Source organism: Dermochelys coriacea, chromosome 1 (genome assembly GCF_009764565.3).
Source record: "Dermochelys coriacea isolate rDerCor1 chromosome 1, rDerCor1.pri.v4, whole genome shotgun sequence".
Taxonomy (NCBI): Eukaryota; Metazoa; Chordata; order Testudines; family Dermochelyidae; genus Dermochelys; species Dermochelys coriacea.
In genome coordinates this window covers 10,183,520-10,209,666 of record NC_050068.2, presented here as the reverse complement: position 1 = coordinate 10,209,666, position 26,147 = coordinate 10,183,520, and the positions used below count along the sequence as shown (strand labels likewise).

At 41.2% G+C, this 26,147-nt stretch overlaps 1 protein-coding gene across 1 annotated transcript in view; it reads right to left on the bottom strand.

Annotated features, from left to right (window-relative positions):
* C2CD3 (C2 domain containing 3 centriole elongation regulator) overlaps positions 1-26,147 on the bottom strand; it is a 91,942-nt gene that overhangs the window by 44,537 nt on the left and 21,258 nt on the right. The window contains 17 exon segments of the mRNA XM_043504026.1: positions 4,085-4,411; positions 5,941-6,561; positions 7,676-7,765; positions 9,065-9,333; positions 10,622-10,745; positions 15,311-15,483; positions 17,661-17,700; positions 17,703-17,788; positions 17,790-17,809; positions 17,811-17,842; positions 18,739-18,826; positions 18,828-18,926; positions 20,700-20,941; positions 22,612-22,713; positions 22,716-22,761; positions 23,851-24,318; positions 25,732-25,856. Coding sequence (XP_043359961.1) covers positions 4,085-4,411; positions 5,941-6,561; positions 7,676-7,765; positions 9,065-9,333; positions 10,622-10,745; positions 15,311-15,483; positions 17,661-17,700; positions 17,703-17,788; positions 17,790-17,809; positions 17,811-17,842; positions 18,739-18,826; positions 18,828-18,926; positions 20,700-20,941; positions 22,612-22,713; positions 22,716-22,761; positions 23,851-24,318; positions 25,732-25,856 — 2,952 coding nt within the window.

The following is a 26,147-nucleotide window of genomic DNA, read 5'->3' as shown; positions in this document are numbered from 1 at the left end:
CAGAGGATTCCCACCCCCCAATTTTCTCTCTGCTTTGCAATTCTTCTTCTTAGGTGGTGTCAACACCAGCAAGCTTTGCAGCCATAATTCACTATGCTGTAGTTCTAACAGTGGTAGAAGCTGTAGTAGAAAGAAAATTTTGGTATTTTTATCACTGTGCTAATTGCCAGCGGAGCTGTTCCGGTGATGAATTACAGCTACACAATTTTCTGGTAGGTGAGACTTTAATCAAGGAGGTGGGGTGGATAGGACTCTCTTTGGAACCAAATACCACTCCTCTATCAGTCAGAGAGGTTGCTATTGATCACTTCCTTCTCTCTGCCTTCAGGGGACTGAGCATGCTGCCTTTGTACTGTTGTAAGACCCTTTGCCCAATAAGGGAGTGGCCAAACTCTTAATTTAAACCAGGGTATTGTCTGAGATCACTCAGAGCGCTGAACATCAGACAGGTCCAAACTGATATTTTTTTCTCCCCCTCAATATTGAGATTTCTCTTGGGGAGGCAAAATTGCCAAAGACATGTCCTTCTGGTGCTTTCTAAACTCAGTCAATGCCTTTGTAGATAATTTGTTTCCTTCTTCTTGCACACAGATTTCTATTTAAGAAATCCTTGCGATTGCTGTGAAAAAAGCAAACAAAATAGTGCTTTTTTTCTCCAGCAGATGACCTGGACATAGTATTTATCAGAGGGCTCATTTTTAGGGCATTCACATGTTTATGTGTTCCACATCAACACTAGAAGCCAACAGTGATCAAAAGACAGCCTATATCACCCTCATCTTTATGTTTGTGGCAGAACCCACAACAGGGACATACTCCAGTATGTTATTGGAGTGCCTCTGTGGGCTGCACTCCATATAAAAAAAATAAGGGTGTTTTAAGCAGCCTGCTGCATTTTACACAAATTAGATGCAGCACTTGGGCTCCTGGCAAATTCAGCAGGAAAAATACATTCAACTTTTCTTCCAGTGGACTGAACTGAAACCCTTACCACAGGATTTCCAGTGAAGGATCAGGAAGAGGGCTGTGTGAGAAGCATCTCATTAGGATCCACTGACTATCATGGCAACAACCAGGTAAGCAGCTACTGCACTATGCTGCTGATTTTAAATCACTTTCTTCACTTTAATGTAGGTGAATGCTACTGCATCTACCAAAATGGTAGTTAACTTTGTGTTAACAGCCACATAAACCGTCTGTAATTCTGCTTGCCTGAAGATTCCTGCCTGTGAATTCCATCGGGGAATGGAACTTCTTCCTCCGTACACAAGTGTTTCAGAGTTCAGTCTGGCTTTTTTTACAAATGTACAAAGAGGTTAAAACTTAAATGGGCACCACAAATTTTGCTATCCTGGGCAGGATTGTGAATGGGGCAGCTCAGATATGCCTGTGGGTAATACACATACAATTAGATAAGCTGGCAAAACCTGTCTGTAATAGATGAATAGCCAGCTGTCTCTTCACATGTAGGGGCAGAGCTAAATAAAATGTCCAATCAGCCTTAGCAGTCTATGGCAAAGCTAATTTTTTCAAGTCCTATTTTGCTTTTTTGCTAGGGACTGTCACTGCCAGGAAAAGCTCAAGCAGCACTAAGGATAAGCACTAAGGAGGATCCTGTCTCCTGCAACCACTCCCACCTCCCTCCTTTCCTCTGCCTCCATTCATTTCCCTCCCTCCTGGTCCACTCTCTTTCCTTTATCTTCTCTCATCTCCCATCCATCCTTTCCCTGAACCCTTCTCCTTTCAGTCTTCACTGTAACCCCTTCATCTGTTTATTTCTTGCCTGTTTTTTTGTCTCTCTCTCTCGCCCACCCTATGTTCTCGCTCATTCTTCCCCCCTTTTCTTACTTTCCTCATCCCTAACTCCAAAAATCCTCCCAAATCATAGTTCCCACCACCATGTTAGTTAATCAACAGGTGATTAACATAGGGCGACAGGGGAGATTCAGATAAGAACAGCCATACTGGGTCAGACCAAAGGTCCATCTAGCCCAGTATACTGTCTTCTGACAGTGGCCAATGCCAGGTGCCCCAGAGAGAATGAACAGAACAGGTAATCATCAAGTGATCCAACCCTTTCGCCCATAACTAGGTTCGATAAATAGGGTTTCTGGATAAAGGGAACTGGGATAACTGAAATTACACTGTACATGTCTATTCCAGGGAATATCAGAAGAACTGAGTAGACGCATGGGAGAAATTGACATTAGGAAGCTGGTAATGGCACACTAAAGTAACATCAGCAACCTCAAAAACAAAAAAACAAAAAAACCACACACCTCCATCTATTTTCTTCTATTATTGTTACAAGTGACACCCAGTATTATTGTAACTAAAATGATGTTAGAGAAAAAAAAACTATTTTTTCCAGTTTACTTTGTGTTTGGTAGCACTTTATGTATAGTAAGTTTAACTGGTTCCCCCATTTTTAATTAAAATGGGAAAATGTGATTGTAAAACCACAAAAATTGGCAGAAGGCTCAGAGACAGGGTTAGTACCTGCAGCTAGGTTTAGCTAATTTTTTGAAACTGACTAGCTATTAGGTTGACAATGTTTCATTAAAGTTCCAGAAAAAAATGTCATCCTTAATGTACTAGACAGTAACATTCATTCTACCTTTGTTATCTATAGTATCACAATGAACTTTTCCTTATTAAGATAAATATTGTTGCTGAAACAGGCATAAAATAGTTTCTCCAACTCTTTTCTGTTTACGAGCATCTCTCTCGGTATTCACAAATAATTCCATCTTAAAACTCACACAAAAGAAACATTGTTTATTGTGTTCCAAAATCCTTTTAGTAGCAAATAGTATTGCATCAAGTTCCTGAACACACACAGAGACTACGACCTTCAGAAGATTATAGAATCATTGTTCGTTCAAAAAACAGGTTGGACTCCGAGTGTACCAGCAGCACTTGTGCTTAAAGCACGGTTGGTCAATGATCATTTTATTCTTGCTTTTGCAATACCTCATGCCAGTAAACTCCGGTGGGCAATCATTTAAATTTATTCATCTACATTGTTACACAGTAGATTGTAACTGGACCATTTCTAGGAAAAACTTCAAAGCATTAGCTAATCTGGGCCTTCCAGCACAGTCCTTCCTGGCAGTATTGCTTTTATTGTTTGCATTCAGGTATTGCCTAGACCCTAAAGGCTCCAATTAGGATTAAGGGCCCACTGTGCTAAGTGCTAAACACACACACGCGCGTGTGCATGCATGCACACATACAGGGGCCAAGATGTGGAGGAGTGCGGGTGTACTGGGATGTATGTGGAAATCTCAAGGGATTGATTCACTTCTTTTTCCTCAAAAAGACCTTTATTTAGTACTAACTGCAGGTGGTGGGAATAGCAGACAGTTTAAAAAAAAATTAAAAAGCCAGCAAGTGTGTCACCTTAGGAGCACACCAAGTGCTAAGTATAATATAACTAAAATGGAATATTTTAAAATATGTTCAGAATTATATATTGGAAGATATATTAAAAATTAATTATTGGCCATCATCATGGTAACTGGGCATCTAAATATCATTCTAATTTAACAAAAGTGGAAAACTGACACAAAATGACTTGCTCAAGGTTACAGCGAGTTCATTCTAATCTTTATAGATTCTTACATCACCCCTTATCACCACAGATTCTGGCAGTTCCCAGATTTCTAGTTTTGTGTCACTAGCTTAGTTCCAGAAATGAATAAGCTGAAAATTGCTAGTCTGAAATAATGTCTTCTATTAACACTGCCTACAATTAAGGATGGGCAAATAGGCTGCTATTCGGATGAGCCTCTGACTTCAGTGGTCATCTCAACAGGTGTATTTTTTTAACATTACGCTGCTTGTTTACATTTTGCCCATGCTCATGAACTAACATGATGATGTAGTGGTATGGTGCTGCAACTCTGCAGGGGAATATTTAAATCCAAATTAAAATTGTTCTGATTGGAATTCAAAACATAATGAAAACATTCCTGTTAATATTAAGTTTTGTAAAATCTCTTGGGAATTGGTTTTTTTAAATTGCTGTAAAATATCTGACAATATCTATTAAAAGAACATATTTTGCAAGAAAATTTCTTACCTTTTAAACTTAAGTGCATTGCTCTTTCCACAAGGATAGTGACAGCAAATGTGTTTTCCAGATCATTTGTGTTAGTCTCCTCAGATGGTTTCACAACAGGGATTTCTGAGCTTGAGGAATTCAGTTTGTGATTGGGGCTTTTCAAGACTTGCTGGCCTGTGTCAGGAACCTTCTCTGCGCCTTCATCTTCACTGTTACTGACATCTTCAGCACAGTCAAATCCATGAGCAGAATTAATATGAGCATGAGTAGATGCAAGTGTAAGGTGAACTCGTACAGCAGCTCCTGACAGGTTTGAAGCATTGCGCCTGAACACTGGATAGATACCTGTAACGGTATTTACAAACAAACGACAAAATTTAGTATCTTGGAAAGAGTGGTTATATTTCATGAAGACAAAAGACTGTTTTCAGATCTGTGGGGTGGATCTCAATCTGGTAATGTCATCTCTACACAAACAGATCCCCCAGGAGTTGTTAGTAACATCAGTCTGTAAAGGAAAAAAGCAATGGGCAACTCCTGAAAAGTTAATTCTTCATTTTCCCATGGACAGCTGAAATTAAGATATATTGCACTTTTCTCTCAACTTCATATGTGAATTGGAAACACTGCCTTTGGCATGATTTTGTGACTGTATTCAGGAAACAAAATTCAGATACAGCCTGTGCATAGTTTTTATTTTGAGGGTTTTTTTACCTGAAGTTTCTAGTTTTAACCCCACCAGGTTCAAGCCTGGCCAAATGAGGATCAAATGACTTGTCTAGAACAGGGGTTCTCAATCTTTTTCTTTCTGAGCCCCCCCCACAACATGATATAAAAACTCCACTGCCCACCTGTGTCACAACAACTGGTTTTCTGCATATGAAAGCCAGGGCCGACATTAGGAGGTAGCAAGCAGAGAAATTGCCTGGGGCCCAGGCCACAGGGGTCCCTGTGAATCTAGGTTGCTCAGGCTTTGGCTTCAGCCCCAGCTGGTGAGGCTCAGGGCCCCAGGTTTCAGCCTCATGCAGTGGGGCTTCGGCTTTCTGCCCTGGGCCCGAGCAAATCTAACGCTGGCCCTGCTTGGAGGACCCCTGAAACCTGTTCACGGGGGCCCTGGACCCCTGATTGAGAACCACTGGTCTAGAAGATCAGACTGCAAGTTGGTGGGTGACCTGGAATTGATATCACAGTGATGTATACGCAAAAAAGAAAAGGAGTACTTGTGGCACCTTAGACACTAACATTTGAGTATCAGCTTTCGTGAGCTACAGCTCACTTCATCGGATGCATCGAAAGCTTATGCTCAAATAAATTTGTTAGTCTCTAAGGTGCCACAAGTACTCCTTTTCTTTTTTGCATATACAGACTAACACGGCTGCTACTCTGAAACAGTGATGTATGAAATATAGAACCAGAACAGAATAGAATAGAAAACTCCAAGGGTTTTTCCAATTTTCTAGTCCTTTACTTTAACTACTAGCAGATAATACAGGTTTCTTGTGTGAACTCTAACCAGTGGCTCCTTTGCTGTGCTATTGTGCCTGATCATCATTAATACTAGTTCAGTGATTCAGATTCTAATGAGCAATCCTTCCTCAAGTCACTGACACTAATTCTTCACTCATTTATTGATCACGATTACCAAATTCTTCACCAGTATAATTCACTAAGCTTCGAACTCTGACGTAAGTGTTTTTACCTTGCTCATCTTTTCAAGAAAACAACATGAGCCAGCAATATAGAAAGGACAAAACAAGGCTGCAACTGGTTTGCTTCAGACAACTACATATGGATAAGGTTAAACCAGCTAAAAAGTACATAAGGAAATGGAATAAAAGAAGGCATAAAGTGTAAGTATGTTCTTTATGACTGACCACTAACTGTGAGTGTTCTCCTTGACCTCTGTCCAAGTGCTGCAAGGTCCACAAAAGCAGAGCCAATAAGGCGATCTGTATCAAGTGGTCTTTCAACATTGTTTTCTTTCCCATAAGCCCGCCACACTTGGATTTCTAGCTTCTCCTCTCTGAAGTACCACAACAGCGCTTGGCTCCTTGTAAGTTCCATCTCTTTTGTTTTCTTAAACATCACTGTAACATGTTTTTCATCTTCAGTTAATTTTGGCCTCTGAAGTAAAGTCCAAACAGCTTCTTGATCGTAAAATTTATATCGGAGATAGCAGTAAGTGCTTTTATTTATGTGCGTCTGGCCTGCAAGTAGGATGCAATGCACCGGTAACCACGCTCTGGGGGTAGAAATGGTTACAGTGGTGGCATTTTTGCTCAGATGCCATTCATCATCATCATCCATACTATCTTCACGGCTTTCCTCATGATTCCAGCCTAAAAGCTTAGCAGCCTCCACAACTCGTTCTCTGTCACCATGATGAGCAAAAGTAACAGAAAGCTCCAGCCCTCCTACTATGTTTTCCATGATGTTTGTGCAATGAGAAAGCACCAAATCCTCAGGTAGGGTTACTGAGTACCATCCTGTAATACCTTCAACAGAACAACAGAGAGTAATCAGACTCAATCATTCCATTTTTGAGAAATGCAAATAGAAAAAGGGATTTTTTCCCTCCCGGATCACTGTTCCAGAACCAATACTTGGAAAAGTTTATTCTTCTTGAAAGCGTTTGGTTCATATAAGTATTTGCCACCTGCCAAGGTTAAAAATTATCCGGCCTTAAAATAAATAAATAAATAAATAAATAAATAAATAAATAAAAGGTCACATGATCTTGATTACCATTTTACTTTATTTTCCACTTAATTAATTATATGGTTTTACAAGTGAATATCTTATGAAGCTCTAGTCAATAAAGCTGGGATTCCTAGCTTCCAGATGGAATATACAAACCAATTGTTTTTTAAACTCTAAGGATTGAGAAAGAGGTTGCTAAAATCATATTCAGACTGAAGTGGAAATAAACAAGATTATAATATCAGAATCTCCTGATTTCAAGGCCTGATAGTTTCCAACCTGTCAGTGCCAGAAGTGGTTATTTTACCCTATGGAAGTCTGGGAATCCAACCTGTTGTTTTCTCATTGTATGAGACTTTGTTTATAGCTGTTACATATCACACATCCCTGACTGAATATTGCAAGTTCTAGATTTCAGGCCAGTGTAGTTTTCAATCCCTAGAGTGGTTAATACATAGCACTTGCACCAAAAAATTCAGGCAATTAATATTCACTGGGTCAGTTCACTGTGGGTGTGTATTTTTCCATTTTCTTCTTATGTCCTGCACATACTTCTAGATAATAAGGGCTGATAGTGCATGTCTGATGAGAGAGAAGTCAAAGAGCTGTGCAACACATATTCATAGTCTAATATAATAGCTATTCCCAACTTCAAGAATGAATCTCATTTTCACACTTGCTACCTAGTAGATCAGCAGATCATAGTATATCCCAGCAGATGATTTTCAATGAACTTCAGTTAAATGTGATTTTAATAAGGAATCTAATAAAAAACCCTAATGCTTATGAGAGAACTTTGGCTTCAGAAAATAGGAAGCAAAACATGTAACCCACATAAGCAATACAGTACGTTACTATTGAAGTACTGTTTATATTGATAATGTCAGTAATATGGCATTTCCACTTTACCTGATCTTTTAAACAACAAGTCTTTGGTTGGCACCCTGACTGTTCCAAGTATGTAGTCTCCTGATGTTTGAGTTTTCATTGAACCAGTGGCTGTAGAATCAAAATCAAAGATATCCAGACATATCAAGCTGGGGTTGACTTAAAACATGCACAAGTAATTCATAAACTATTAGTCTCCTAGTGAGAGCTATATCATTTTGTTAGAAGAGATCTAAGGTCATAATATTGGCATATACTTCCCTCCAAGAAAAAAAGAAATGTGAAAGTCCATGGAGGAGGCACAACACATATTTGGTCAAACTCAGAGTGAAAAACGGTGGAGCAAATAACCACAGTTGTTGGAAATCCACAAGTAGTGCACTCTACTTATAGGATGTGTGCTCCAGCACTGTCGCGTTTTGGGAGCATTCTAGGGAGTACTTCCACTACCAACATGCTCTAAAATAAGCATCGAAGAGCTATTGTACTGTCCACAGAGTAAATGAGTAGGTTACTCCTGCCAACAGTTGAGTTTTTTTTGCCTATCACTGAAGGCTGATATCTTTAATTAAATTGTATTATTAGAATATTCTACAACATAATGCTATAAAAAGCTTGAAGAGGTCTCCGCTGTCTATGGAGACAACAGAAAAAGTTGCCATCACAAAATTACATACTATTTTTAAGATACTAGTGCCTTAATGCAGCTGCAGGAAAAAATCAATTAATCCGTTTAAATAAGATGTAAACAATTACACTTAATACCACTTTTGAAACATATCTTCCACTTTTAGAAATAATCTGTAACCTTCTTTACAAAAAGTTACCATTTCAGGCTGTGATCTCATCACATTTCAATCTAAGCAAGGTCAGGCAATGTCATTAGTTCAGTGGAAGACCTCCAGGGGAAACCCAGGGGGCTGCAGGAAATAATACTGATGTTTCAGGAGGAATGCGGTGTTGTTGTAGCTGTGTTGGTCCCAAGATATATTAGAGAGACAAGATGAGGGAGGTAATATCATTGCAGGACTTTAAGCAAGTCACTTAATTTCCTTCTCTTGTTTCCTCATCTATAAAATGCGGGTAATAAGGCTAACATGCCTTTGTAATGGGTCCTGAAATCCTCATATGAAAGGTGCTATGTAAGTGCAGGCAGCATCACTACTGTATTACCTTCTTTAGGATGAGATGTAAAATTGACATCCTGACCACTTGTGGTCACTGAAAATCCTCTTGAAAACCAGCTGTAGCTCCAAGGGCTTGGCTGAAGTATAAGTGGAATAAATACCTTTACCTAAATTTCAGTTACACAGTGAATGTTCACTGTGTGTCCTATACCTGAGAAGCTAATGTCAATAACACCATTACCAATAGCCACTTAGGATTCCTACTCATTTGTGTTTTGTTTACCTGACTTGATGCTCTGGTGGTAGATGCAGAAGACTATCTGTGCAGACTGCAAGAGCTCCCCCAGACAACATGCTTCTCCGCTGCTTCTCTGGACGACGAGGTTACAAGGGAACTCAGTGTGGTGATCAAACTCCGGGCAGAAAGTCCGAGCCACAGCTCGGGTGGTGCGCTTCTCCCCCTCAGGTAGGAAGGAGAGGTGCACAGATACATAGGCATTAACTCCCACTTCTGCACTGGATTGAAGTGAAGGGTTCTTTTCTGCCACAGCTCTTCCAGTAATAAAGGAAAAAAAAGAGAGTGAGATGCACCAGGTAATCTAATTAGAAGTACATACGTATGCCACCAAAATGAAGGGGTTTTTAACCCCTAGCTGAACAACGAAAGGAACAAAATAATGGATTCAATCTGTGCTCTCAGGTCTTGTTTACACAGACTTTTTGGGAATCTCCCATCCTTGATCTAGCACTGTAGCAGCTCCATCAGTGCTAGTAAAGGCAGGAATTCTAGTGTAGACTGGCTGCTGATAATTTTCAGCTCTTTTTTATCTAGACCTATTGTGATCAGTAATGAAATGGTGGCCAAAACTGCTGTGGCTTGTCTATACTAGTGCCCCTACCATTGCTCACACCAGTGACTACAGCAGAAATGTGGGTGCTCAGTGCCTCTGAAAATCATGTCCACGAGCGCTACCAGAACATCCCCTTTTGTAAAGGAAGCAGCAGGAACACTCCTCAGAGTAGCTGCTCCAGAAGGAAGCAAAGAGCAAGACCAAAACTCTTTTTAGACTTTGATTAGCTGATCCAAAGCTCATTGAAGTCAAAGGGAGTCTGTCCAATGGCTTTGAATCAGGGTCTGATTGAGGAGCCCATCAATGCTGCTCAGAGAACAGGCCAAAGGAATGCTGGGAACTACTCCTGTCCTTAAAGAGCTGACTACTCTGTTTTAACCCTTCCTTCTATAATGCACTAAGACTGCTGAGACTAACCTTCAAGCAATTTAGTTCACTTAAAATAGCATTCCTTTAGAAAGGAATGTTCAGTTTACCAATTCATTTAGCTTATGTGCTGTTGTGCAAAATCCCAATCAATGAGAAGAGGATCCAAAGCACAAAGGTTGGCACAATCTCTTTTCCCTTTAATACAAAAAGTCTTTTATACTGGAAAAACTGTGGCTGAATTTAGCTCTGCTCAGTAAAATGAGGGGCCAAAAGGAATGGCTAGAGCCACATCTGTTATAGGCAGGTATTGTACAAGCTTCCTCCCTAGCCCAGCTTTGCTAATGCACCACAGTCTTGAACTACACCACTGCCTGTTATTTCAGTTCCAGGGCTCTCTTGAGCAAACTGTACTAAACTCTCCAGTGGTTTGGTGGACAAAAATAGCCACTGATGTTCTTTTCATAATTATCTTCACTTCTGAACTGAACAAGATTTGAATCTAGATCTCCACAGATGAAAGGTTCAGAAGAGACAATTTGTTCCACCACCATGGCACGCTGTCCCATACCCCCCGCAAAAGTTACGTTAAGAGAAAATCTTGTCTTAGAATTAGATATTACCTGGCTGCTGCTTGCAAACCAGATGCTCTGTGTATTTGTACAGAAATAGAAATGGCTCGAGTAGCTATTACTCCCCCTGCTGTTTTTAGTGAATGTCTGTACCTCACACTCACATCAAGCAAGCCTGGATTTAAAAAAAAGACAAAGAAAAACATCCATCTATTTTTTTTTTTAAATTACAGCCAAGGTTAACCAAGATTTATTCTATTAAAGTAAGGAAATAATTTCATACCAAAAAAAATATATCTATCTATCTATGAAAAGACAGCATTATTGTTGCATAGTTAAGAATTAAAATAAGTCAGGATTGAATGGCTAGATGCACTTTAGTTCAACCACCAGTTATTGCCTTGATACAGGAGTTACCGCATGAAATTTTACGGTCTGTGTTATGCAGGAGGTCCATTTAGATAATCCTAATGGCTCCTTCTGACCTTCAAATGTATGAATCTATAAAATGAAAATTAAGGTTGCATCTGCACAACCTTAACTCTGCCCTTTTGTGTGAATTCATTATGATTCAGTCCTCACTTAGGATCACAGAATATCAAGGTTGGAAGGGACCTCAGGAGATCATCTAGTCCAACCCCTGCTCAAAGCAGGACCAATCCCCCAATTTTTGCCCCAGATCCCTAAATGGTCCCCTCAAGGATTGAACTTGCAACCCAGGGTTTAGCAGGGCAATGCTCAAACCACTGAGCTATTCCTCCCCCACTACTTATATAATATCAAGATGTTGTGGTTATATCGGACAGTTGCTTACAAACAGGGGGATGGGAGTAAAAATGAAATATAAAATCCTCTGAAGATTTTAACATCTACAATACTCTCAAAGTTATCAGATTCCCTTTTGCCAATGCAAGTATATGTTCTGCAAGAAGCTCACTCTGCCATACCAGCAAACCTCTGTTTTTTTTTCCCTTGGTCCCTCCCTCCAAGAATCCCCCTCCTTTATTCTTGTGGTTTACTCCTCTCAGACTCCACATCACAACTGTGACGTTGCACTTCATAGTCTTATGGAAATATTCTTATGATGTGGGTATGACATAACTGAGATGTACTTTATGCAAGATGGGTCTTGAAAGATATCATTGGAAAGGTTACAATTTACTGAATGTGATTATCCAATTCGTATGCATGTATCATTTCTGCATCTAAAGCTAGGAATCATAAGCCCGCGAATGGGATGTGCCCAGGCACACCCTAATGAAGGGGTGGGCAAGCTCTTCCTGCCCAGCCTGCCTGAGCTCCTGGCCAGAGAGGCTCCCCCACTTCCCACCTTCCCCCGCCGCCTCAGTGCGCCGCATCCAGGAGCGGCCCTGGACAACGCTGCAGTGGCATGGCTCTGGAGGGACCTCAGCTCCTGCCGCTTGGAGCTGCGTGGTAAGGGCTCTGGGCTGCGAGCTCTGGCAGGCCGAGCGGCAGGAGCTCAGGTCCCGCCGGAGCCACGCAGCTGCAGCGCTGTCCAGGGCTGCTCCTGGACGCGGCGTGCTGAGGCTCCAGGAGAGGTGCGGGTAAGTGGCATGGTAAGGGGGCTTGGGCTGGGGGGGGTTGGATAAGGGACAGGGATCGGGGGTGGATGGGGCAGAGGTTCGGGGGGGGCGGTCAGGAGATGGGGAACAGGGGGTTGGATCGTGGGAGTTCCAGGGGTCTGTCAGGAGGCGTGGGGTGGATAGGGGTTGGGGCAGTCAGGGGACGGGGTGGTTGGTGGGGGGTGGCGTCCCAGAGTGGTGGGGATCTCGGGGGGGGGGCGGTAAGGGGACAAGGAGCCAGATGGGTCGGGGATTCTGAGGGGGGCAGTCAGGTGGCAGGAAGTGGGTGGGGGTCGGATAGGGGGCAGGGCCAAACTGTTTGGGGAGGCACAAATGGCCCTTCATACAATTTTGGAACCTCTATGTGGCCCTCAGGCCAAAAAGTTTGCCCACGCCTGCCCTAATGTCTCAAAAAAAAAAAAAAAAAAGTGGCTTTGCATTTTAATTTAATCACATGATATGCTCTATATAGAAAGCCCATGCTTGCTCACCGCATGTGTCCCCGCTACTGCGACGCCGCATTACCATTGGTCCTCCCCTCCCCTTCGACTACTATTCTAGAAAATTCTCTGACCTATATATGCGACCACGTCAGGCGTGCCCAGCGCAGCGTCTTACAAACCCTGTAGCTTTGTCGCGTGTACTCTACTGAAATAGCATAACAAGCCCGTGGCTTTACGTTTTAATTCAATCGTATGATACCCCCTTTTAATTTTAAAATATGGATCAGTTCGTTGTTAAGATAAGAAAAGGAGCAGACAAGCTGTTCATATGAAAGAGCCTATTCGAAACTAGCACATGTAAAAAACAAACTAAGAAGTACAATGTCCCAACAGCGCCTCGACTCACTCATGATTTTGTACATTGAACAAGAATTGGCTTCGTCAGTTAATTACAATGATGTGATTGAGGAATTTAAGTCCCTAACACCTGGTGAGCGACATCTCATTCTCTAGGACAGGAAGATGAAGAAACCTTAATCTGTTTTGGTCAATTTGGGTTAGCTTATTATCTGGTTAAAGATAAAGATCATGAAAATTGACTGCATCTTTGTACACGCCTGGTTATCACTACAGCAAAAATTTGGTATTTTGTGTCTCATTTTTTAAGGAAAGTTCAGCTGTTAATTTAAAAAAAAAATTAAGTTAATTAAGTTTTAGTTTCTTTAGTTTGTTTGATGAATAAAAATAATGTCCTTTAAGATTGAGTATTCAATAAATGTTCACCTTTAAAAAAAAAAATTCCCTGGGTTCACACCCTAATGAAATGTGCTGCACGTGCCTATGCTAGGAATATGGACTGTGTAACAATCACAACTGGGTGTGTATTGGGAAGACACCCATCAGATGACAGGCCATCAAATTTGATGAGCCATCAGGAAGGGACAACAAAACCATGAAGATCTCTCTCCCTCCTGGGAAGTGTCTGGGGATGTAACTGTGACACTAGTAGGTCAAGTGGTCTTGTCACCTGATACTAAACATTATCTAAAAAGAAAAGAAGTACTTCTGGCACCTTAGAGACTAACAAATTTATTTGAGCATAAGCTTTTGTGAGCTACAGCTCTCTTCATTGGAATGCATTGGTAGCTCACGAAAGCTTATGCTCAAATACATTTGTTAGTCTCTAAGGTGCCACAAGTACACCTTTTCTTTTTGCGAATACAGACTAACACAGCCACTACTCTGAAACTAAACATTATCTGGGACTTCTTGTAACTTCCCACTGAGGCTGGAGGAGGGTTCAAGTTTGGGAAACAAAGGATCCCCGCCTTATGTAAATCCTATTTAAGGGTAGGGAGGAAGGCAAACAGGACTCCTCCTCTCCATGGACTGTCTGCCTAAGAAGAAAGACTGCTAAAGGCGAGGGCGGGGGGGGGGGGAGGGAGGGACGGGGTGTCCATACTGAGACAGGGATCCAGTCTGAAGAGAAATATAACTGGAACTCTGAACCACAGAAACTTTGCAACTTGCCTAAAATAACATTTAGGATAAGAGATTACATTTTGTAACCTGTTTCTTAAGTATATTGAGCTTAGCTTGCGTATTCTGTTTTATTTGCTCAGTAATCTGCTTTATTCTGTCTAGTATCAGAGAGATACCTGTGTTAGTCTGTATCCACAAAAACAGCGAGGAGTCCGGTGGCACCTTAAAGACTAACAGATTTATTTGGGCTTAAGCTTTCATGGGTAAAAAGCCCATTTTTACCCATGAAAGCTTATGCCCAAATAAATCTGTTAGTCTTTAAGGTGCCACAGGACTCCACATTGTTTTTGTTCTGTCTGTGATCTCTTATATTCACTCAAAATTCACCTTTTGTAGTTAATAAGCTTATTTCTGGTTTATAATATAACCCTGTGTGTATAATTCATAACTGAAGGGGGGGGATAAGAGGCTGTGCATACCTTCCTCCACACTGAGGGAGGCGGTGGATTTCACAATATATCTTTGGGTCTGAACCCCAAGGGAGATGGACATCTGAGTGTGGGGGCAAGACCCTTAAGATGAGCCTTCACAGACTGATCTCAGTGTTTCATTCTGCAGTTTGGTGTGGCCCTGCCTGTGTGTGTGCTGGAGGAGGCTTAATAGAATTGCTTGGCTCAGCAAGACAGGTAAAAAGGGTACCCAGGCTGGCATAATAGACAGGCTCAGTGGTATCTCAGAACATCAGGTGGCATCCTAAGGGGGGCAACCCATCACAACAACCTCCTTTGTTCTGACTGAAGATTCCTAAAATGATTTCCCTAAAAGTCTCTTCAGTGCTACTTTTGCATCATCTGGAAGAACCTCTGCAGGGTAGACAGGCTCCTTCCTGCTCCACAGGCTAGGCATGTTGCTTCAATTTTCTCCTCCCTTCTGGTCTGAGAAGTGGGAGACCAAACTGGAGACTCATGTGGCAGTGAGACATGGTAGGCCCAGGGCTGGCTCATTCAAATAGTTTTCTAGTAAGTAAATACAATATAAGCTCAACCCTAAACCCACTGAAGTCAGTGCAAGTTTTGTCATTGATTTCCAAGTGAGTTTTGACATCTTGGACTGGTAGGACCAACATGCTGGATTATTATTATTAGGCTTCAATCAAGGTGAGTTTCTCTTGTTCTCCTTGGCAGTGGATACACAAACTTCACTTTTTAAAAGAAAAGACTGTCTTCACTTACCTGAGGATCGTGGATGAAGTTCTTCTGAGCATTCGGTTCTTGGGACTAAAGGAAGAGTAAAGGTCTGTATCCCTACTTCTTCGCGGTGTTGCATTGTTACCATGGCACATAGGCGTGACAACAGCAAGGTCCCTTTTGCAACCATCTGATCTCTAACATTAGGATAATAGTACCTGCGCAAGACACACAGACACATCAACCACGACGTTTTGGACAAGCTGTAGTGATTACTGGCTCTCAAGATTGAGTACTGGTCAGCTTTAATTCACACATCTTCAGATACTTTCCTACATTTATAGAAACCCAAACAATGGCAATTTTACAAAAAGGTGAATAGTCTGAATGCTCCAGATATGATAGTTCTACAGCTGTATTGATGTGACAGGCACAGAAGGTTACCTATCAATATTTCAACTAAAAACTGGCATCTAAAAGAAAACAAGAGAAGGGACTAGCACAAAATAGACCAAACAATAAAATGTATGTAAATTATTAAGAGAGCCTGATGCAGGACAATGAAAAAGGATTTAAAAATCAGTAACAATACCATGAAGTTTATTCTCGGAGCACCGGTTTACCAACAATAAAGAAGATTTGAAAATAATGACTAGGCAGTTTTTAACTGTGCTCTACAACTATGAATTACAGTTTTAAAGCCAATGCATTCCATTTAGTGAATAATGATTAAATCAGGAGAAAGGTAATCACATACACACACTTAACTGTGCTTTCAGTATGAGTAGGGCCTACCAAATTCATGGTCAATTTCAGTCACAGGATTTAAAAAATTATAAATGTCATGGATTTCAGCTATTTAAATCTGAAATTTCATGGTGTTGTAATTGTAGGGGTCCTCACCAAAAAAGGAGGTGTGTGGGGAGTGGGGGAGGAGGAGTGAGAGGTTATTTTAGGGGGGGTTGTAGTACTGCTACTCTTACTTCTGCGCTGCTGCTGGCAGCGGCACTGCCGTCAGAGCTGGACAGCTGGAGAGTGGCGACTGCTGGTCAGGAGCCCAGCTCTGAAGGCAGGGCCACCACCAGCAGCAGCGCAGAAGTAAGGATGGCCTGGTATGGTATTGCCACCCTTACTTCTGAGCTGCTGCTGGCTGGGCACCCGGCAAAGAGCCACCGCTCTCCGGCTGCCTAAGCTCTGAAGGCAGTGCAGAAGTAAGGTTGACAATACTGTGACTCCCTTAAAATAACCTTGTGATCCCCCTGCAACTTCCTTTTGGGTCAGGACCACCAATTTGAGAAACGTTGGTCTCCCTTGTGAAATCTGTACAGTATAGGGTAAAAGCACACAAAAGACCAGATTCCATGGTCCGTGATATGTTTTTCATGGCCGCAAATTTGGTAGGGCCCTAAGTATGAGTGTCTGAATGAGGTTGGATGAAGTGGTAACTATTATAAATTTGTGCTTCCCTTTACACTTGTGCTAGGTCCTGTCAACTGAAAATTCAGCTGAGGGAGAAAGTAACAATCTTGGCGTGGTTAGCAATCCACACTCTCACAGGGACATTATATCTGTTCTTCTGTGCTGGATTCCCATCTGCTTCTGGATGTATTCTTGAGGCGCTGATTTTATTACAGAAAACCTATTCTGTCTGGCACCTAGCTGCCTAGCAGTCTCTGTGCCTGAGCACTGCGCCAACAGTGGAAATCTGCTGATAGGTTCTTCTTGACAGTTTCTAGATTTGAAACTTGGAGAAAGGCCACAGGATACTTGCAGTGAAGGGTCCTTGGCTCTAACACACACTCAGTTGGCTCACAAGAGCCTGAGTTTGCTGCAGTAAAGCTTATGTATTAGCCAAGCATTTTCTTCAGACTGTGATGAGCAGTAAAGGGTCATACAGCATGTGAGATATACAGAAGACAAAACTCACCATATGCATACATTCACATGAGCTGTAGCTCACGAAAGCTTATGCTCTAATAAATTTGTTAGTCTCTAAGGTGCCACAAGTACTCCTTTTCTATTCACCATATTCTCCTAAAAACCAGTGGCTCATAGTGGAAAGAAACAATGAAATAGCAGAATAAAATAACACATACTGCCACTTTATTAAGAAATGGAACCTAAGGACACATGGATTATTTAAATCCAACAAACAGATCATTAAACTAGTTATAAAGCGAAAGTAAAATTTCCCAGTGATGTCAAAGAGAGTCAGGTGATCTGTGTCGCTGGAAAAAAATCAGATCAAAAAATCTCTCTGTAACAGGTTTCAGAGGAATAAAATACATACTCAATAGTGACATCACTAATTTACTGCTTGACAAGAGATTTTCACTTTTCAGTCACTCCTCTAGTTTGTTTTCTGAGCTGTGAGGAATGGATCTTTATTCTGTACCTGCCACAGATTTCAAACTGGATTCCTCCTCCTCCTGCTATCCTTGTAGAGAGAATGCACTGAGCAGGAGCCTCTGTACTGGGACATCAGCAGGTAACAACAGGGAATGATGATGCTCATCATTAAAATGGATCAGGGATGCACAAAGTAGGTCGCTGAGCGGAAAGGCTTTAACCTAATTCCTACAAAGTCAAACAAAGCCAGTTAAATATTTGATCCCAACTTTATATATCCAAGGACGAGATGGCAAGCACTCAGATTGTAATCTGAAAACAACCTCATGTGACTTTGCTTAAAAGCTCATTGTCCAAACTCTTCTTCCCCATGGAACTCTCAAAAGAAATACCTGGATGCTACAGATTCTAGTGCTGGTGATTCAAAGTAGCACTGAACTAATTCCACAGCAATTGTTCTTCAGTGTGCTGCAGGAAGTGCTATCTTTTGGATGAGATAGAAATCAGAGGTACAAAGCACTAATAACCCTAAACCTCTGACTGCCAGAAGCATTAGCCCATGACTCTTTTAATAAGAAAAAGAGAGATTAACCCAGGTATCCTGTCCCAATTTCCCCTTCAGGAATTATATATACTTAAAATTCCCCTGCAGTTTCAACTCCATAGATTATTCAGTCCTAAGCTTGTATAGTTAAGCAAGTGCCATATTTCACTTCTGCAGTAGCTGAATAAGCCCTATATAGTCTGTAAGTAAGTCAGTTTATGGACTGTTTCCTACAAAGTTTTATGCATGTGAAGTCTGGATTACTCACAGTGTGTAAAGTTAAGCACATGCTTATATCTTTGCAGGATTGAGGTCAAAGTTTGTAAAGTGCTTTCGGATCTTTAAGTGAAAGGTGCTAAAAATCAATGGGAGTCTTACCATCTACCTCAAAGGGTGCAGCTTTTAGTTTGTTGAACTGACCCAAAGTTAGCTGTACATTGGCTTTCTGCTGTGTAAAGAAAGCACTAGTCATATCAGGAAAGCACAGAGATACAGACACTGTACCTAGGAAGCTAGAACAGAAATAAACACTTAGCTAAAGCAATGCTTTAAACAATGTCCTATCACAAAGCAAACTTACCGTTTTCATATAATTCAGTCCTTTGTAACACACTGGAGTCAGGCTCCTGAACTGGAAAATAGTACTGCACATAACAGTCAGCCTCTCCCCCAGACTGTGGACTGTAGAGGACTGTGAGCCCTTTAACATTTCTCCACATGAATCTCAAATACATGCTCCATCAGTCCTTCCACTTCTCTCTCCAACTGCTAAATAAGATAAAGGGAACTCCTGTGAACAAGAGCAGCACCTCTGGAAATAGTGTACAAGAGCTACATTCCTAAATGAATGAGGAGATGAGGTTCATCACCCTGACACTGAAATTGCATTAAGTCATTTCCTCTATAGTTTATATAAACATTTAAAACGTGGTAGCAACTTTTGTTTAGAAAATGAGAAACACCCCTTCCCCCTAACTCTAACTGTTCATACAAATCTTTCCAAACTCAGGGGCAAGTCCCCTGGGAGAATACCAGACTTGTGTTAGGTGCACATGGTACAGAGGGTCAGGGCTTAGACATTATAATGATGGACAATATAGACAATTCTAGTCTAGATGGAAGCAGTGGGGATGTAAGAGAGGGTCAGCACTGGTGTGGGGGGAAGCTATATGACCCTGGATCTGCTCTGATTTCATGCTGTTGTGGGCAGCTTCTTTAAGTTCTCCTTCCCTCCCTGCTCCTGAGGCACATGGTCCATAAGACAGCTGGACAAAGCATCAGATCATACATAGAGGGCTACAGGTTCAAAAAAGCAGTTCACCAGCCCAAGTTGCATGTGTCTCCTCTCAGAACACAGTTCAGCTGCAAGAGTCCATGACCAGGCCTTAGAGAACCACCAATGGACACAAAAATATGGTTTTCTGGTAGTGAGCGTGCTTGGCTTGTTTAGCCTAACCAAAAGAAGGTTGAGGGGAGATATGATTGCTCTCTATAAATATATCAGAGGGATAAATACCGGAGAGGGAAAGGAATTATTTAAGCTTAGTACCAATGTGGACACAAGAACAAATGGATATAAACTGGTCATCGGGAAGTTTAGACTTGAAATTAGATGAAAGTTCTAACCATCAGAGGAGTGAAGTTTTGGAATAGCCTTCCAAGGGAAGCTATGGGGGCAAATGACCTATCTGGCTTTAGATTAACTCGATAAGTTTATGGAGAGATGGTATGATGGGATAACACGATTTTGGCAATTAATTGATCTTTAAATATTCATTGTAAATAGGTCCAATGGCCTGTGATGGGATGTTAGATGGGGTGGGATCTGAGTTACTACAGAGAATTCTTTCCTGGGTTTCTGGTGAATCTTGCCCATATGCTCAGGGTTCAGATGATAGTCATATTTGGGGTCGGGAAGGAATTTTCCTCCAGGGCAGACTGGAAGAGGCCCTGGAGGTTTTTTGCCTTCCTCTGTAGTATGGGGCACGGGTCACTTGGTGGAGGATTCTCTGTCCTTGAAGTCTTTTAAACCATGATTTGAGGACTTCAGTAAGCACAGACATAAGTGAGAGGTTTATTGCAGGAGTGGGTGGGTGAGATTTCTGTGGCCTGCATTGTGCAGGAGGTCAGACTAGCTGATCATAACGGTCCCCTTCTGACCTTAATATCTATGTATGTATCTAGTAACAATAAACTAAAACAAAGAAAAAAAAGAGGAAAAAACAAGAGAATGGGATAAAAGGGAATGGAGACAAAAGGGAGGAGGAAAAGGATAGGGAAAAAAAAAGTAGAGTATAGATACAGCAATTGTGCCATTGTTTGGAATGAGGGGTGACAACGTGACCATCTACTGTAAGATGGGCTCCGACAAAAAAGAAAGATGAGGGACCCCTGGTTTATCAAAGATAAACTGAACAAGATGAGATTGGCCACTGTCGGGAAGACAGAATACTGGGCTAGATGGACCTTTGGTCTGACCCAGTATGGCTGTTCTTATGTAATGAGTCTCTAAAAGCTAAAACAGCAGTTATCGGAGCATACCATTGAGTGACTCACAGAAGGATGGATCAGAGAGTGGGGAGGTCGCTGCATGATGGGAGGTACAGTTCCTTCTTCATTTTTTAGTCTCTGCAGGGCCACTATTTGATCAGCTGAACCCATTGCCAGAATGACCCTCAGGCTTCCGTTTTTATTGCCTGTAAAAACATCTATTACAGACATATAGCTGTCCACTGCAACCACTGGATACTGAGCTTGAAGTAGCAAGCGAGAAATCTTGGGGTCTCTAGAGAGGAAAAACAGGTATCAGAACAAGCCACTAGGGTATCACATGTTTAGACAACTCATTCACCTGAAGCCTCAGTGCAATGAGACAAGCCAATCTATTACCCTTTAAAAAAAACAAAACAAAAAACTTGGTCTTACAATACCCATCACAGATAAGGAGACCGATTCCCCCTACCCCACAACCTTTGGACTTCACATTCATACTGATACCCCTTCTGGCGGATAGGAGAAACTACCTTCACCAGCTAGCGAGCAGTGGTCTCTGGGAAATGAGGTAAAGTGCTCTCAGTTACTGCCAGCTCAGCAATGAAGGATGAGAGCTAGGGACCTGTCCAAGATCCCCATTTGGGAGCACAACATACTGCCAACTAGACTACAAAACAGCCATCATTGAGTGTATGATTTTACTAGTTAAAAACCATTGAAAAAGAACAAAAAGATGGGTGACAATGGAGTGTTCCACAGAAACACCAAGGCCTTTAGTGGTAGTAGTCAGAAGACACAGCAACATGTATTTACTTCTTGATAAATCCCAGTGTCTAATGTGCACTGAATTGAATAATAAGCACCTTCCACCTAACTGAGGCACTAACTGATTGCTCCTCTGTTTAGTTTTACCGAAATGTCACGAACAGTAACTTGAATTAAAAATAACATATTTTGTGGCCTTTATTTGATCAATTTTAAATCACTTTAGGCAGGACATTGATTGAAAAAGCTACCATTAAATTAAGGAAGGAAGGAAGGAATCAAAACCCAAACAAAAGAGGAAAAAGAAACGTTCAGGAAAGGACACCTGATAATGAGACAATTACAACTAAAAGTTGAACTATTCAGACAATATTTTTATGTTAGAAGCACTAACCTGTGCTATGTAAACTGACAGTTCCATGGTAGTTTTATGGATAAGATCACCGGCTTATTTCAGTCACGGTTTGGGAAAGAACAGATTGAAACAAGTGGAAGGCACTGAATACTGTTTATAGTGCACATACCAATTTCTATGCTAATCCAATGTAATTAATGATAACTATGAAAGCCACGGCTGCTATTTGAGAATGGTCAGGTTGATCTGCTACAGATATATTTTCTTACAAACAAGATGAGTTAAGCTGGTTTAGTTGGACAGCACTGCAGCGGTCTTCATTTCTATAGGCTCATTTCTGCACCAGAACAGCGCTGTGCAAATGGTGGATTTAAAGCAGTGAAAGTCACACACTTCACATTAGTGAACGTGAGTGGGACCACAGTTGCTGTCTTGTAGATTTCTTGTTACAAATCTAGGGCCTGACTTACAATCATCAGCTATGGCAAACTCCTGCACTCACGTAGGGCCCCTTTAAAGTGGGCTCTGCACAGATTTCTGAATCCACCTCCAAGAATCTGATTGCAGGATCAGGGACTTAATTGTCAATGCTACTTTAGCAAAGTCCAGTGGAGAATATAGGTTAACAATACTATGGATCAGACATTTTGCACTGTTGACAAAGCCCTTCCAGTCTGACCAAGGACACTGTTTTAGAGTCTGGCCCTCATTCTTGCATCCTACAATGCAGAGCAGACTCTTGCTGTAAGGACATACATTCCGTTCTTTCCCCTGCCACTGGTCAGCACATACTACACACTCTGGGTCAAAAACAGAACAAAAGTTCAAGAGCCTGTTTACTTGATGACATGTAAAACTGATGCAGAGGAAGCTTCACCAGTCCTAGTAGTCTGTCGCATCCAGGTGTTCGCTATCTTGTTCCAGGCTTCAACACCATTACATGTTCTTGAGTCTCTCCAGATGTTTGGGAGTCAATGAAATAGGTATCACCTAGTATGGGAGAGAGTTTACTGCACAACTAGTAAATGAAGCAAACTGCATTAAAACAGAAGGGGAAGCTATTTGTCAAATACAGAGTATTCTGTTTTAACAGAGGAAGATTTGCCTAGTGGTCCGAGTACTGTTAGTTGGAGACCCCAAATAAAAAATTCAGTTCAGGCTTGTCTACCCAGTTTTGGTAGATTTGGAAAATGTACCCATGCAAAAAATGATTGAGATGGCAAGTGATTTTTATTTAGATTGTTTTTAAACTTATTTATTGGGGAGGGGCAGGGGGGAGTAACACCTATTTATCATAAATACCAGTGAAGTGACTTGGGATAAAAATATGTCCTTGATATATCTTTCAATGGAACAACACTTTCAATTAAGGCCTGAGGACCCCCCACAATTCACATCTCTAAGACTCCCAATGAATCCTGCAATAAAACTGGGGAAAACAGATTGACATTCTGATATTTTTAAAGAAAAAAAAAAACACAAGAAAAACAAAACAAAAACCAACAACACCACAAAAAAGGGATTTCTTCTATAACAATTTTGTCAAAATGATGTAAATACAACAGTATGTGAAACATGGATGAGTATGTGTAATAACAGAAGTCAAAACTTTTTGAATTTCCTGACTGAGTATTCTTCCCCTTAACATTGCATTAACTCTAGCTTTTGTGCTGACTAATGCATATAGTATGTGAAGATAAAAAAAATATAGGGTTATAAAGAAATAAAGTCATCCCTCCAACCATACAGCATTGGACACAACATTCTAAGCATCTCTTTCCCTTCCCGCAAAGAGTAGTTGCCTTCTTTTCCTTGCTTTATTATATATGGGCTTCCCTGCCTACTTTCCTCTGGTATGTTAAAGGTTTTGTTTGGGCAATACCAGGACCCACTCACCTGCATTTTTCATGGTTTGTGGTATGATCAAAATAGTAATAAGAGCACTTTAACACATCAAAAAAAGATAGTCAGAGAAGTCCTTATGGCTTGTATTAAGATAAAAACTTGGGCTTGGGAAAAAGTTTGCCCTCACAGGAATATGCAATTTAGACAGCATAACAGGAGAGGTGTGTGACTTGCCTGAGAAAAGCTAAAGGCAGGTTGTGTTGTGCCCCACATGACAGCAGATCTTGTTGCCTCCTCTGTGCTGAACAGTTTGCAGTTTAAATACACATTACAGGAACCATGGATTACAGAGTTTCCAGCAATAAAATCCTTTCCATCGGGCACCATTAACAATACATGCAATAATAATCCATCCTCTTCCGATGCATTGATTTGTGTCATCAAGTTACGGGACGCAGACAATGGAATGGATGGTGGTGACTGCAGCGCCCCTGTGCTGGGTACTTCTGTTCTCTTTGAGGTTTCCTGGTTGCTTTCTTTCAAAAGTCGAGGGCTTTTTGCATGTATAACATTTCTGTCAGCTTCTTGTAACTTAATCCCTGGACTTCTGATGGCATAAACTGGGGCTTGCTGGACAGTACTAGCTGACCTGGCATTGGCACTGCTAAAGTCTTTGTTATCAGCTGCAAGCTCCAATGATACCTGCATTATATAAGGAGAAAATATTTAATCAGAATATCTGCCCTCTATGAAGAACAGGCCCAGCAATATCAAGTCAGAAATATATAGCATACTTGGTTTAACAACTGCATTAATTTTCCTTCCAGAACCCTAAAAGCTCATTTATGGATAGGTGTTGATCATGAATCTCAACCCTTACTGCAAGAAATCCTATAGAAAGATTTGCTAAATAAAGCAATACTTCTCTAATACCCCCCCCGCCATGAAGAAAACCTGTACAATTTCAAACTTATGCAATAATACAGCTTGAAAAATGTACTTGATACCAACTAGCCAAGGGAAAAAATATTACCTCTCATTGGGCACTTTTTCTGGACGTGTCTATATATTATTTTTGTCCACATTATATAGCATTATTTGATCACAATACTTTGGCATTGAATTCCTCCCTTTCATTTGTACTTCCTTCTCTCTTCCTACCTCTTCCCTTCATTTTTTCCGCTCCTGCTACAGTATTTTGTCTTTTCCTTCATCTTTCAATGACTATTCCAGTTTAATTTTTCTGTTTTGTAATATTTCCTTCCCTTTATTTCTTTCCCCCTTCATTTAAGCCACGTCTTGCTACACTCCTTCCTTTCCTCCTGTTCTCGGTCTCTTCCTCTTTCACCACTCATTTTCCCATTCATTTTACTTGTCTCCAAATCGCTCCCTCCTCAGGCTCCATTCCCTCTCTTTCCCGTCATTTGCACAATCCACTGCATTCCTCCCCCCACCATTCTATTCCTCTTTTCTCATCCATCTCTCCATTCTTCTCCTTTCTCACACTATCCCATTCCATTCTCCCCTGTAACCAACACAGTCATGCTTATCCTTCATGATTCACTAACTCAGCCCATACACAATGGTCTCAATCTCTATACTGCTACTGAGTGGCAAATAGATAAGTTCCCTGGCCACTCTGCTCAATAGCTTCCCCTGCTCTTTGGAGAAGGGAATCTGCCCACTCACCCTGGTCAGTGGGTTTTTCAAGTGTTATAATAGAAAAGACTTGCCATTCTGGTGGACTACAAAAGTAACTGAACCAACCTGTGCTTACATTCCCCAGGGATTCCCCAACTCTACAGGGCTGAAATTCCCAGGTAGGCTCCTCCTCCTCCACCTGAACTGGATGGTTCTACACTGTACTCAGCAGAACTACAATTAAAAACTCCTGATTTTAAAACAGTTACAGGTGTCTCCCCAAAGCCTTTGTAAAATATATATATCAGGGTTCTACTCTACTGTACCCACAAATCTCCAGCTTTAAGATGTGGCAACAAAGAAAAGAAAAGAAAAGAAAAGAGAAAAGAAAAAAGAAAAGAAAAAGATATTCAGCCACCAAAATATAACCGTAAAAGATGATTTAACTCAAACAGTGTATGGGAATTTATTTACCTTGATAGGTCCAAGCTGCGTCTGACCTCCCTCTTCCTCCACAGGTAGTTCACAGCTGACAGTGAGCAATTCAGACTGGATAACCTTCCGCAGTGTAAGAGTTGCTGAGCCAATCAGCACTGGCTGAGGACAGGAAAAAAAAAAAATTAATTCTAAGATTTCTGAAAGATTTTCTCATCAGGAAGAAACCCAGAAGTTATTGTGAAGTGACAACTTCTGAAGGAGCCTTTACACCACTGTTCTCCTTTTCAGCACAAAGTCTCAATGTTATATTAATACAAACCCAGCTTGTATAGAACTATGGTTTCTGTTAGTTCCTCATCCAGGCATCAGCACGGGATGATGGTAATGGGGAGATCTCAATTTCTGTGAGAATTTTGGATCACTGCAAGATAAACATCCCAGATTCCAGGGAT